The sequence below is a fragment of the Pteronotus mesoamericanus genome, unplaced genomic scaffold (genome assembly GCF_021234165.1).
Source record: "Pteronotus mesoamericanus isolate MK-2021 breed Mesoamerican mustached bat unplaced genomic scaffold, CSHL_Meso_final contig_1193, whole genome shotgun sequence".
Taxonomy (NCBI): Eukaryota; Metazoa; Chordata; class Mammalia; order Chiroptera; family Mormoopidae; genus Pteronotus; species Pteronotus mesoamericanus.
The window spans coordinates 2,710,334-2,722,475 of NW_026555039.1; the positions used below are offsets into that span (position 1 = coordinate 2,710,334).

At 71.1% G+C, this 12,142-nt stretch overlaps 2 protein-coding genes across 3 annotated transcripts in view; both read left to right on the forward strand.

Annotated features, from left to right (window-relative positions):
* CFAP74 (cilia and flagella associated protein 74) overlaps positions 1 to 8,072 on the forward strand; it is a 35,863-nt gene extending 27,791 nt beyond the window's left edge. Inside the window, exons 25-38 of the mRNA XM_054583737.1 lie at positions 1,942 to 2,218; positions 3,236 to 3,334; positions 3,971 to 4,137; positions 4,613 to 4,744; positions 4,933 to 5,042; positions 5,162 to 5,217; positions 5,323 to 5,442; positions 5,665 to 5,820; positions 6,474 to 6,603; positions 6,728 to 6,882; positions 7,068 to 7,204; positions 7,304 to 7,460; positions 7,650 to 7,784; positions 7,971 to 8,072. Coding sequence (XP_054439712.1) covers positions 1,942 to 2,218; positions 3,236 to 3,334; positions 3,971 to 4,137; positions 4,613 to 4,744; positions 4,933 to 5,042; positions 5,162 to 5,217; positions 5,323 to 5,442; positions 5,665 to 5,820; positions 6,474 to 6,603; positions 6,728 to 6,882; positions 7,068 to 7,204; positions 7,304 to 7,460; positions 7,650 to 7,784; positions 7,971 to 8,072 — 1,933 coding nt within the window. The remainder of the gene's footprint in view (positions 1 to 1,941; positions 2,219 to 3,235; positions 3,335 to 3,970; positions 4,138 to 4,612; positions 4,745 to 4,932; positions 5,043 to 5,161; positions 5,218 to 5,322; positions 5,443 to 5,664; positions 5,821 to 6,473; positions 6,604 to 6,727; positions 6,883 to 7,067; positions 7,205 to 7,303; positions 7,461 to 7,649; positions 7,785 to 7,970) is intronic.
* A 2,210-nt stretch (positions 8,073 to 10,282) lies between these two features.
* TMEM52 (transmembrane protein 52) lies at positions 10,283 to 12,088 on the forward strand. 2 transcript variants are annotated; one of them, XM_054583479.1, is made up of 5 exons: positions 10,283 to 10,382; positions 10,469 to 10,512; positions 10,629 to 10,670; positions 11,243 to 11,421; positions 11,609 to 12,088. In XM_054583479.1, the coding sequence occupies exons 1-5, from the start codon at positions 10,314 to 10,316 to the stop codon at positions 11,761 to 11,763; spliced, it is 489 nt and encodes a 162-aa protein (XP_054439454.1). In that variant the 5' UTR covers positions 10,283 to 10,313; the 3' UTR covers positions 11,764 to 12,088. The 2 variants fall into 2 exon arrangements, with proteins under 2 accessions (XP_054439454.1, XP_054439444.1); XM_054583469.1 differs by having other exon boundaries at positions 11,518 to 11,754.
* The last annotated feature ends 54 nt before the right edge of the window (positions 12,089 to 12,142 follow it).

Below are 12,142 nucleotides of genomic sequence, written 5' to 3' on the forward strand. Positions count from 1 at the left end.
AATTAGGAAAAGAGCATAGCAAATTAACCCAAAGAAATGAGAAGGAAAGACGTAACGAATGGGAATCGGTGAAACAAAAATCACGTGTTCAACAGGAAAGCAACAAAACTGTCTTTTTCTGTAAAGATTAGTAAATTCATTACTCTAAGCAAGACCAATTAAAGTGAAAAGAGAGGAATCACAAGTCACCGGTCTCGGGGATGAAAGGTGACGTCACCACAGACCCCATGGACGCGGGGAGACGGGAACGTCATGAACAGCCTCATACCAGTTGCTGGGACGATTTGGATGAAGTCGACACGTCTCTCAGAAAACACAACTTGCCAAAGAAGAAAAAGATGGAAAATCCAAATAGCTGAACATCTCCCAAGGAAATCAAGTCCAAAGTTTAAAAGCTTCCCACGATGCAGAGAGCAGGTGGCCGACACAAACCTCCCGGAGGACGGAAGGAAGGAGACCTGGCCACCTGCGCAGGGTGCCGCGGGGGAGGGGCGGGCCCCGGGGGGTCGGAGGCGGGCTCCGGGCCAGCCAGGCTGCTGCCACGCCGCGCCCATGGGTCCTCGGGGCCTCGGCCACGGCCATCGGCCATCAGCCGCCCGCGAGAACGGACGAGGCCGGGGCTGCTCTGACCGAGGGCAGCGGCCCCACCGGCTCCGCCTCGGAGGTTAGGCGGAGAGTGTCGCCGCATGGGGTCAGGGTGGGGGACTGCGTCTGACCTCAGCGGTGCAGGGCAGGAACAGACATCTTAAATGCCTGCTGCAATAGAAGCGTTTTATCAGCAAATGTGGCATCAACAGTGTGTCCTGGGACGACAAGGAACGGCCCCCAGTCTGTCCTCGAGGTCCTGCGTCACGCCTGCTGCCTCTGGGCCGCAGGGAGCCCAGCTGGGCTCTGTGACGCAGCCCCCCGCGGGCGCGCGCTGCCGTGCCTTCCCGGCCACAAAGTGACACGGGACCTGCCTGAGGTGCCGGAGGAGCGTGGCCCAACACAGCGTGGGGGGCAGGCGGCGCGCGAGCTCTCGGCGTACGAAGTGGCGGGGTTCACAGGGTTGAGTGGCGCTGGGGGGCGTCCCCGTTCCTGCCCCAGGGAGAGGCGAGAGGCCCCGCGTCAGTCATGGGGATCCAAACCAACTGGGAAACAACAGCTCTGCCCACCTTCCTGAGCATGGTGACATTAAACGTGGTGATCGTTACGCCTCCTCGATGCTTCTCGGTTAATTGAGCGGTAACAGTAACTTCAAAGATACGGGAGCCTGTGGCCGCAGCACAGAAAACCCTGCTCTGAGCCCTGGCCGGGCAGGTCTGTCGGTCGGAGCGCCGGCCCACGCACCGAAGGGCTGTAGGTCCGCTCCCCAGGCCGGGCACAGCCCTGGGCTGCGGGGTCCACCCTCCGCTGGGGCGCACGGGGGGCAGCCAATCTGCGTTCCTCACGTCGCTGTTTCTCTCAAATCAGTACATGCAGCCAGGGTGCGGATTTTTAAAACCTATCTTGGAACAGCATTTCAGCGTGTGGACGGACACCTTTTGGTCACAGACAAGGGTGGCAGGGTGGGTCACACCACCTGAAAGCACTGAGCACGGCACGCGACGGGGAGGAAACCCCGCGGAGGGCGCGGCGGGGGCAGGAGCTCAAAGGAGACACGCAGGGTCGACGCCCAGCGGCGCCGGCCGGTCCCTCTTCGTGATGGGCAGTGGGGGGGCTCGCTGGCCGCGGCGCGCGGACTCCTGCGCTTGGACTTCGGGGGCGATTTGCCTGCTTCCTGTTCTTGCAGCCTCCCCCGGGGATACGTGGGGTTTTCTGTTCATTTGCTTGTTCTGTGGGGGACAGCGGCCCTCAGGGCCCCGGGCGCCCGCCCGCAGGGGCTGGGCTTGGCCTGCTCGGCGCCCCCCACGCCCCGCAGCCAGGCGCCCGCGCGGACCTGCCTGCACCGGCCACTTGCAGGCGCTTCAAGCTGACGTGCCGGGCCGTGGGCGTCCAGCCGCCCCTGCAGCTGTCCCACCACCAGGTCAAGTTCGCAGCCACCTCCTTGTACGACACGTCCGTGGCCACCCTGTACGTCACCAACCCGCACCCGGGCGCGAACTCGCGGACACACCCTGCGCCCGGGGCGGGCTCCGGGGACGCCCGTCCCACGGGGCCCACGTCCTTCGAGTTCCTGCTGCCCCCGGGCTCGCCGATCACCATCTCGCCCTCCGTGGGGACCGTGCTGCCGGGGAAGGTGGGTGCGGGCCCCGCGGGGGGCGCCGGCGCCACAGCAGGGCTGGGTCCGCTCTGCCCGCGCCGGGACCCAGCAGGCCGGCCGCCGCGGCAGGGGAGAGGCCCGGCCGTCCAGGCGGGGGCGGAGCCCTCGGGGGGTGTGCCGTCCAGGGACCGCAGAGCGGGGGGCGCACAGGCCCAGTCGCCAGGGGCACAGGGCGTCTTTCGCCTCAATGGACTCGGGGCCCCCACTCGGCTTCTCCTGAGGGGGCCCCCAGTCCGCGTGCCCCCCAGGCCGACGCAGCCTCTCTGAGCTTCGCTCGTGGCCTCCATGACCCCCGAGAGCTGGGGCAACGGCACTGAGACCCGCTGGCAGGACTGCGTGGGGGGCACGCGGAGGTTCTGGGGGTCGGAGGGCCCCCGGGGTTTCGATCAGCGGGGTTATTTGAAACGCACTTCATCACATTCTGCAAACGCTGCTGAAGCAGTGGGCTCCACAGGGTCATCTCTGCGCCCCCTCTGTCCCCTGCCGGCCTCTCTCCCTCGCTTTCTCCACCTCCCGTCCCTGCCTCTCTCCCTCGCGGCCCCACGCACGCCTCAGCCCCCCCAACACGCGTGGCGCGCCTTTGCCCCTGGGGGCCCCGTGAGCCCACAGGGAGCTTTGGAAGGGCCGCGGCGCCGGTCAGGCAGGCCGGGTGCAGGCCTCGCCCCCAAATCTCAGAGGTTGAGAGTGGAGTTTCCTTCCTCCCTCGGGCTTTGTGGGCCGTCCGGGCTCCTGGGCGTCCAGGCCTCCTTCACGGGCCCCACCCTCACAGGCAGGACGGGCCTGGTGAGCACACGCTGCAGCCCAGCCCAACCTCTGGGGGGCGCGGTCAGGGAGGCCCTCCTGGGGGGGGCACACGAAGCTGAAATCCCCAAGAACAGACGGAGACCCAGGCCCGAGCGCCAGCCCCGCCGGGGAAGGGGCGCAGGGGAGCTGGGGGCAGCGGGCTCTCAGCTGGGCGGGCGCTAGAAGGACCCCCCGGCCCTCTCCCCACAGAGGTGCCTGGTCCAGGTGGCCTTCCGGCCCGTGCTGTCCAGCGAGCTGATCCGCCAGCACGCCATCCAGGCCCTGACCAAAGACGGGGAGATCAAGCTGGTGTGTGGGGAGTATGGGAGGGGCGGCGGCTTCCTGCACAAAGGCCCCCGAAAGACACCCCCTCCCCTGCCCCGCCCCGGGATGTCCCCAGAGGTCACAGCTTTTTCTCGGGAGGCCCCTCCCTCCTCTCCTGGAAGCATCACCAGGCAGGGCCGCCCAGAGGGAGGCTCGGGAGCAGGTGAGGCTTCCCCTTCGCGCGTGGACGGCAGGGGGAACAGGCGGCACAGCAGAGGAGCCAGCGTCCAGCGGCGCCGCCAGCCGGCCTAAGACTGCGAACTAGAGAGGCGGACGGGACGGTCCCGCCCGGCAGCCTACAGAGGCCGCCCTGGCGGCTGCAGGTGGACTCCCGCCGCGAGGGAGTCCGAAGGGGCGCCCGAGCTGCCTGGGGCGGGGGGCGGGGCGGGGGGGCTGCCGCGCACTCCCCAGTGCCCCGGCTTCCCTGCGGACGGAGGCGGGCACTGGAGTCAGCGCCCTGGGGCCCGCCCCTCCTGGACGCCCCTGGTCATCGCTGCCCCGGCCCCTGCTGCCCGCCGTCCTGGGGAGCCGCCTGCGGCCGGGGTCCCCAGCGGCCCCGCGCACCCCGCGCACCCCAGGCCTGAGCGCTGGGTGCGTCCATAGCCAGCCTCTCACCAGCAGCTCCGCAAGGACACGGCCACCCCAAGGAGGGACCTACGGAGACAGTCCCTGGCGGTGCAGCGGGGGCAGTACCGAGACCGGCTCTTCCGGGCCTCCACCTCCCTCGCCCTGGAGCTGCAGAAGCAGGACCTCAAGTTCAGGTGGGCGCCAAGGAGGCTGCCAAGGAGGTGGGCTCCTCCGGTGGGACAGCGGGCCCCGCAGGCTGCCCAGGGTGCTCCGAACCGCGCTGGGGCCTGGGGTGGGGCTGACGTCAGGAACGGCTGGATCCAGGAGCCGCCCCGAGGCCCCTCGGGCTCTTCCTGGGCACGTGCCCCCCGCCCGCTCCCCTGGGCCGGTGTCCCTGTGGAGAGGCTCGCCGCATGGGCTGGGGGAGACGCTGCCACCCGACACCCACAGCCCCGGCCTGCCTGGGTGGAGAGTGAGCCCCCGAGAGCTCAGGTGGCCCGGAGTCTCCCGCCAGCCCCAGACCCTTCCGGGGGCCCCAGGAGCACAGCTCCCTGGTCAGGCGCCCGACCAGGGCTCTGGGTCGGGGCAGCTCCCACAGGAATCGGGGAGGGTGGGGCGCGGGCAGGCGAGGCCTGCTGGGCGCCCGGGGGGCCTTGTCGGGCTCAGCACAGGCACCACTGGCCGGCTCCGTTCCAGTTACGAGTACGAGGTGGCCCGGGCCGCCCTGACCAGATCGTTCCAGGGGCAGTTTGACAAGTTTGTGGTGCCCTGTGTCGTTGCCAGCGGCGACGTCCAAGACAGGAAGGGGTCGGAGCCCCTGAGCTTCAGGTGGGGCGCCCCTGGCCGGGCGGGCTGCGGTCCGCCCCGGAGCCCCCGTCCCTCTCCCGCCGCCCACCCAGATCCAGGGCCTGAGACGGGGGGCCCAGCGGCTGGGGCGGGCGGGGCCCGGGCGAGGGGGCGGCGGGCGGCGGGGGCGGGGGCGGGCACCGCGCCTCAGCACACCCTGCCCCCTGCAGTCCCCACAACACCCTCTACTTGGAGCTGTGGTGTCCAGCAGTGGCGCCGTCCATCATAGTGACCTCTGACAAGGGCAAGACCGTCTCCAACTTCGGAGAAGTCGCTGTGGGTGAGTCCCGATTGGGCCCAGCGCCCCACCCCCTCCCACAGGAACCCAGACCCAGGCACTACCTGGGCCCCACGCCCACGCGGGCCTGAGGCTGCAGCCCGAGTCCCAACCCCTTTCAGGACACCGAGGCATAAAGAAGGTTTCCATCCAGAACATCACCTCCGAGGACCTGGCCGTATCCGCGCCTGCTCCTGGCCTGGGGGCAGGGCGGGGCGGGGCGGGGCGGGGCGGGGGGCGGCGGCCCGGCCCTCCCCATGTCTCCTTGACAACAGGCCCTCAGATGGACTTCTCTGTGCTGAACCCCAATGGCCCCTTCGTCCTGCTGAACCCCATCAGCAGGCTGCCCGCGGGGGAGACCCACGTGCTGGTGCTGTCCTTCTCTCCCCGGGAGAGCATGCTGGTGAGGCCCCGGCCCGCCCGGCACCCTGCGCCCCACGCTCCGCGCTGCCTGCCTGCCGCCACCCTGGGCTCGGGCCTGCTCCACCGGCTGGGCCCTGCCCCTCCCCGGCAGTGGGAGCAGCTGGGCGGTCAGAGCAGCCTCAGCTGCAGGGCCCCCGGCCCCGGCCACTCCCGCAGTGCCTGACCGCAGTCTGCTCCATGCTGAGGGACATGCTGTCTGCAGGCCCAAGAAACACTGGACATCATCACCAAGAGAGGCACGCTCTCCCTGACCCTCATGGGCACCGGCGTGGCCTCCATGATCACGTGCTCCATCCAAGGGGACGTGCTCCACATGGGCTACGTGATCGCCAGGGAGTCTGTCTCCTCCACCTTCCAGGTGAGGCAGCTGCCGGGCCGGTGCCTGTGCTGGCCTTCCGGGAGGGGCCCCGCCCTGGAGGGACTGGTCACCTTGCCTTGGTCGGAGAGCCAGCGGGGGTGCACAGCTCACCCCCCAGCAGCGGCCACCTCTGCCGCCCGCCCTGCTCTCTCCACTGCCGGGCCTCCTGCCTCAAGGTCTCTGCAGCGCAGTCCCTTCTGGGCAGAGGAGGAGCCCAGTGCGTGGCGGGGGTGGGTCGTTTGCAGGCTCCCTGCTCTGCCCACTCACACTGCCCTGTGGGCAGGCCTGGCTCCCAGGCCCCTCCTGCGTCCCGGGCACCCTGGCCTCGGGGGGTCAGTGCTCTGGCAGGAGGAACACCTGCTTGCTCGTCAGACTTAGGCCGGGTCCTGGCAGCGGAGCCCAGAAGGCAGACTCCGGGGAGCATCCGCAGAGGGCGCTGCTCTCCGGGGAAGGGGCGGAGGGTGGGGAAGAGGCAGGGCAGGACGTGCGGAAGGCTGGCCTGGCTGCGCAGGGAGCCCCGGGGTCGGAGGCCACCACGAGCGGCCCGCCGCAAGGCGGGGGACAAAGGCCTGGAAGCGGGCAGCAGAGCCCGCCGGACGTGGCAGCAGCCCGCGGCTGCGGTGGGCCAGGCGCTGACGGCCGCACCTCTGCAGCTGCAGAACAACTCCTCGCTGCCCATCAAGTTCTCCATGCGGCTGGACAGCCTCTCCAGCACCCGGCACGAGGACCGGCAGCAGCTGCCGAGGTTCCTCACCTCGGCAACCCAGCGGACAGACGTCGTGGGTGAGCTGGCAGACAGGGGAAGGGGGAGCTCTGGACGGGGCCGGGGGGGGGGGGGGGGCGGGGGGGGGGCAGGGCGGGACCGGGGCCGGTGCGGGGCGCGGGGACAGCCATGCCCGGCCCGCAGGCACGCAGAACCACAGCGGCCAGAGCGTCTTCAGCGTGGTCCCGGTGGAGGGCATCTTGGACCCTGGCGCGGTGCAGGACTTCACCGTGACTTTCAGCCCGGACCACGAGAGCCTGTACTTCTCCGACCGGCTGCAGGTCGTCCTCTTCGAGAAGGTGCGGCTCCCAGAGCCCAGGGGGCGTGGCCTCGCTGCTCCTCCCACGCAGGGGGCTGGACGCTCCCCGCCCCGCCCCGTGCCCCACCGCTCCCCACCCCTGGGGACGCTGAGCCCAGTGGGGGGTCGTCAGGAGAGCCGGTCCGCCACAGGCCACAGAACGAGCCCACCATGGTCCTGCCCCAGAAAGTCTCCCAGCAGATCCTCCTGAAGGGCGCGGCCCGCGAGCACATGATGTTCGTGGAGGGCGGAGACCCCCTGGACGTGCCCGTGGAGTCCTTGACCGGGATCCCCGCCTGGGACCCAGAGCGCAGAGAGGGTGAGCCTCTGGGGGCGGGCGTGCTGAACGGAGCCTTGGCGAGGCCCAGCTCCCCTCTGTCCCCCACCGCCCCAGCCGGCTGCTCCCCGCCGGTCCCTGCCAGACCCCAGCCAGGCCCTACTTCGCCAGAAGCAGAGGAGCCGAAGCCTATCCTGGTGACCCTGGACCACCTTCAGCTGGACGCGGACACGCCAGCCCCACCTGCCACCCGTGAGCTGCAGGTGGGCTGCATCCGGACCACCCAGCTCTCCCCAAAGAAGGTGACCACAGCCCCGCCCCGCCCACCCCAGCACCTCGGCAGCTGCCCTCCTGCCCCCGGCAGCCCCAGCCCACGTCGCCTGGCCGCTCACAGGGGTGGGTACTGAGAGGGTGGCAGGGCCGGCCCCGCCCATCCCCTGCCCCTGGGGCGCGAGCCTGGGCCGGGTGGCCAGCGGCTCCGCTGCCCGCAGACCGTCGAGTTCAGCCTGGACAGCGTTGCGGCCCTGCAGCACAAGGGCTTCACCCTCGACCCCCCCAGGGGGACCGTGGAGCGCGGCCAGACCAAGACCATCAGCATCTCCTGGGTGCCGCCCGCCGACTTTGACGTAGGTGCCTGGGCCAGAGCCTGCGGTGGCCGGAGGTCGGGCAGGGGGCCCCTCTGCCCACCCGGGGGGGGGGCTGCGGAGTGGGTCTGGGCGGGCGAGGCGGGCGGTGGGGCAGCGGGACAGCAGGCCTGGCCGGAGTGCTGTCGGCCAGCTGAGTGTCCTCTCCTCGCTCCCCACCTGTTGCAGCCGGACCGCCCGCTCCTGGTGTCCGCCCTGCTGCAGCTCAGGGGGGACGTGAAGGAGACCTACAAGGTCTTCTTCATAGCCCAGGTGCTGACCGGCCCCTGAAGCCACAGGAGCCTCTCCTGCGGCCCTGAGCCCTCCTGCCCACCCCCCGGAAGCCCTCCCCAGTCCGTGGGCCAGGCCAAGGCACCCATGGGCCTGGGACCCGGGCACCCCCTGCGGGGCCACACAGCCGAGACGCCCAGCCCTGGACCTGATGCGCCCCAGGGCCGAGAGCTCCCCCTCCTGTCTGCCCGCTCCTGCCTGAGCCCCTCGGAGCCCCGGCCCCACCGGCACCTGCCCAGTGCAGGGAGGAGCTGTCAATAAACCCTCCGGGAGCTCCGCGTGCTGGTGTGCGGTCTGTGCCACAGTGGGTCGTTCCCGGGTCTCGCAGAATGAGAGGTGGGGATGGGGCCCGGAGGGCAGCTCCCTGCTCCCCCCCCTGGCCAAATCAGTCCATAAAACACTGAGCTCCACCTGGGAGACTCTGAGGGACCTCTTGGAGGGCGGGGTCTGGAGTTGGGGGGGCAGACAACAGACAGCAGGGGCAGGGGGAGAGGCCCAGGGCGGGGAAGGAGACTCCAAAGCCAGGGGCCCTGCACCCTCCCTGCTCCCCCCAGTCCCAGGATCCCTGACGACCCCCAGCAAGGAGTGAGCGGAGGCCGGGACACTCCCAGCCAGGGCCCAGGGTGGGGCCCGCGCAGGGGTTCAGCCCCCCTTCCTGAGCTGAGTCCGGGCTCAGCTCAGCCCTCGGGCACAACTAGCCCTTTGAAATAGAAGCCTCCCCTCCCAGGCCCACGGGACACTCCCAGGAGTCAGGGTGGCACCCGCGCCCCAGCCCCTGCCTTCTGCAGAGCAGCAGGGCAGACGCGGCCCCCACAGAGCCCACCCACGCCAGGCCCCACCAGGACCGCGGCCTTGGCTGGGCACAGGCTCCGGATGCCAGCCCGCAGCGCCCTGCTGGCCCCTGTTTTCGTCGCCCGTGGGGCCTGGAAGCATGCCCTCTCCCTGACCGTGAGCCTGTGACAGCCACCCCAGGGCAACCCTTGACAGGGCTGGGTGGGCAGACCCAGGTTCCGTCCTACCCCTCCCTGGCGTGGACCTGCCAGAGCCCAAGCCGCCGCCTCGCCCTGTGGCGGCAAGATGAGAAGGCAGGGTCCTGCAGACCGGGGCCCGGCCCCAGGAGCAGGCTCTCCCTGCAGGCCCTTCCTGCCGCCTCCTCCTCGGGCAGGCGGCCAGCAGGAGGGGCAGGCGCTGTCCTCCAACGCCCAGCCTGGCTCTCCTACTAGGGGGCCCTGGTACCGAGTGGCCAAGGTCCTGCCTGAACTCGCAGCCCACCCTCCCTCCCGCTCCTGAGCTGGGCCTCGAAGGCACTTGAGGCCGGAGGAGGAGGGAGGGCCGGGCTGGAGGGGCGCTGAGAGTGGCCTCACAGCGGGGGGCGCGGGACAGCTCTGGGGCTGGGCCCCGACAGGGGTCGGGGTGGAGCAGCAGGTGCCTGGCAGGCCCTGGCCGCAGAGAGCCCAGGCGGGGTAGCCCTGCTCCCCAGAGGGTAGTCACCCCTCCAGGGGCAGAGATGCGTGTGGAATGTGCTGGGAGCAATGAAGAGGCAGCAGAGCAGCCCCAACAGGGCGCCGAGCCCGGTGGGCTGAGGGGCGGGAGCTGGGGGCTTCCTGGGAGAAACGGCCCCCAGCCTTCCCAGGCAGGATGGGCAGCGGGCGCCCGGCCCAGACGCCGCAGCAGCCACCTTCCCCAGGGGGAGCTCGGCCTCCCAGGCAAAGTGCGCCCGGAAAGCGGCCCGCAGCCCAGGACGCAGGAGGGCCAGAGTCGAGCTCTGGTCCCCGAGGGCCAGCCCCGCGCCGGCCAGCGTGCGCCTGCGGCGGACCTGTCGCTGACCAGGCCTGGGGCGCGCCAGGGGCTCGCCCGGCCTGTCGCAGCCCTTCGCCAGGAGCACCGGAGCACCAGGGCGTGCCCCGTTTGGCCGCACCGGTCCTGGCGGCCACCTGTTCCGGCCACCGCTTCGCAGCCCGACTGCCGGACAGGCTGAGGGTTTCGCGCCTGGGCCCAGAGGGCCTAAGATCGGGGACGAGGGGAGACCGACCCCGCGCGGGCGGTCCTTCAGGGCGGGGGGCGGGGCGGGGCTGGGCGCGGCCGCGGGGCGGGGCCTCTGGGGGCGGGGCCTCCAAAGTTCGCGGCCTACCCTGGGTGGACGCGGGGGCGGGGCCACACGGCTGGGGCGGGGCTGCTGCTGGGCGGGGCCTCCATAAAGCCGCGGGGCGGCCGGGCTCGCGCTCCGGGTCCGCGCCCAGCATGTCCGCGGGGTCGCCGGCCGCCCGTGGGCTCCTGCCGCTGCTGCTGTCGCTCCTGCCGCTGCCGCAGGTGGGTCGCCGCGCGCTCGGCTTGGGCTCCGCGGGGCGGGTCTGCGCCTGGCGCGCCCGAGCCCCAACTCATCCCTGTCCCCGCAGGTGACGCTGGGCTTCTCGGACCGCAGCTGCGACCCCTCGGACCAGTGAGTGGGAGGCGGGTGGCGGGAGGCCGCAGGGGCCTGGCCCCGCCCTTTGGGAAGGCGGGGCGGGGCGGCTGGCGGACCGTGCCCGCCTGCTCCAGGTGATGCCGTTCCCGCAGGTGCCCGCCCCAGGCCCGCTGGAGCAGCCTGTGGCACGTGGGGTAAGTGGAGGCCGCGGCGGCGCGGGGCCGGGTCCGCGCTTCCCCGGGGCCAGGCTCACCGGACCCCACACCGCCTGGTTCCACGGCTGAGCCGTGGCCAGCGCTGTCCCCCTCCGGGCCGGCGATAAGGCTCGGGGCCCTCAGCCGCCTGGAAGGCCGACCCCAGCCCCCTGCCTCCCGCACCGGCGGCGGCCTCCCCCTGTGGGTCCTGCCCCAGCCCTGGGCAGGCCGCTCCTCCAGAGCCCGCTTGCCCGCCTCCCGCTCCCTCCTTCCCCTGTGCTGAGGGGACTCCTGTGAACATGGTCGCTGGTCTGAGCACAGGATTGTGCAGCCGGCCCAGGACAGTGTGTCCTGGGAGTGAGCCCAAGGCCGCTTGTGGCCAGCCCCGGAGAGACAGCCAGGGCCAGCACCAGGAGGCCAGGGCTGGCCAGCGCCTCAGCCGGGCTCTGACCAGGGAGGCGGTGTCCTGCCTGGACAGCCAGCCTCTGGTTGTCTTTTCCGCGGTGGGTCCAGCCGGGAGCCGGCCCCGAGTGGCGGGGTCGTCCAGCGGCAGGGTCTCCCCCCCCCCCCAGGCTGATCCTGCTCGCCATCCTGCTGCTGCTGCTGTGCGGGGTCACGGCCAGCTGTGTCCGGTTCTGCTGCCTCCGGAAGCGGGCGCACGCCCAGACGCACCTGTCGTCAAGGCCCCAGCCTTGCGACCTGACGTTCATCCCCATGGACAGCGACAGCCCGGCGCACAGCACTGTGACCTGTGAGCCCGGCACCCCCGGCCGGTGGCCCGCCTGCCTGCGGGGGAGTGGGGGCGGGGCCAGACCCTCCCACGCAAACACTGTCTGCTTCCCTGCAGCCTACAGCTCCGTGCAGCACCCGCTGGGCATGCGGCTGCCCCTGCCCTTTGGGGAGCTGGACTTCGACTCCGTGACCCTCCCCGCCTACAGCCTCTACGACCTCGAGCTGCCTCCCTCCTACGATGAAGCTGTCAAGGTGGCCAAGCCCGGTCAGGAAGAGCCGCGCCCTCAGTAGCCAGCCCCCTTCCCAGGGCCTCAGGTCTGGAGACCCCGCCAAGGCCGAGGAGCCGAGCCTCAGAGCCTGACACCGCCAGCTGTGGCCCCGGTGCCCCTCAGGGGGGACGGGGAAGCGGAAGGTCTCCTGAGCTCCCAATGGCACCGGCCCCCTCGCGCTCCCAGGAGACCGCAGCCCACCCTCAGCATCCTTCCCCAGGGAAGGCCAGACGTCCAGCACATTGCTGCAGCCCTGGCCTCGTTGCCGTGCGACGCCAGGCAGACACACGCGTGAGTGCGCACGGGCTGCTACGTCCAGCCCCGGCCCCGGCCCCGGCCCCACCCCAGCCGGCCCTCTGCCAAAGGAAGCCCCGCAGGCCTAGGCCTCCGCAGCTTTTTGGAGAGAATAAAGTTTGTACCTAACTGGCGTCTGCCCGTAGGAAAGGGCTGGGGGAGGGGCTCTCGGGCAGC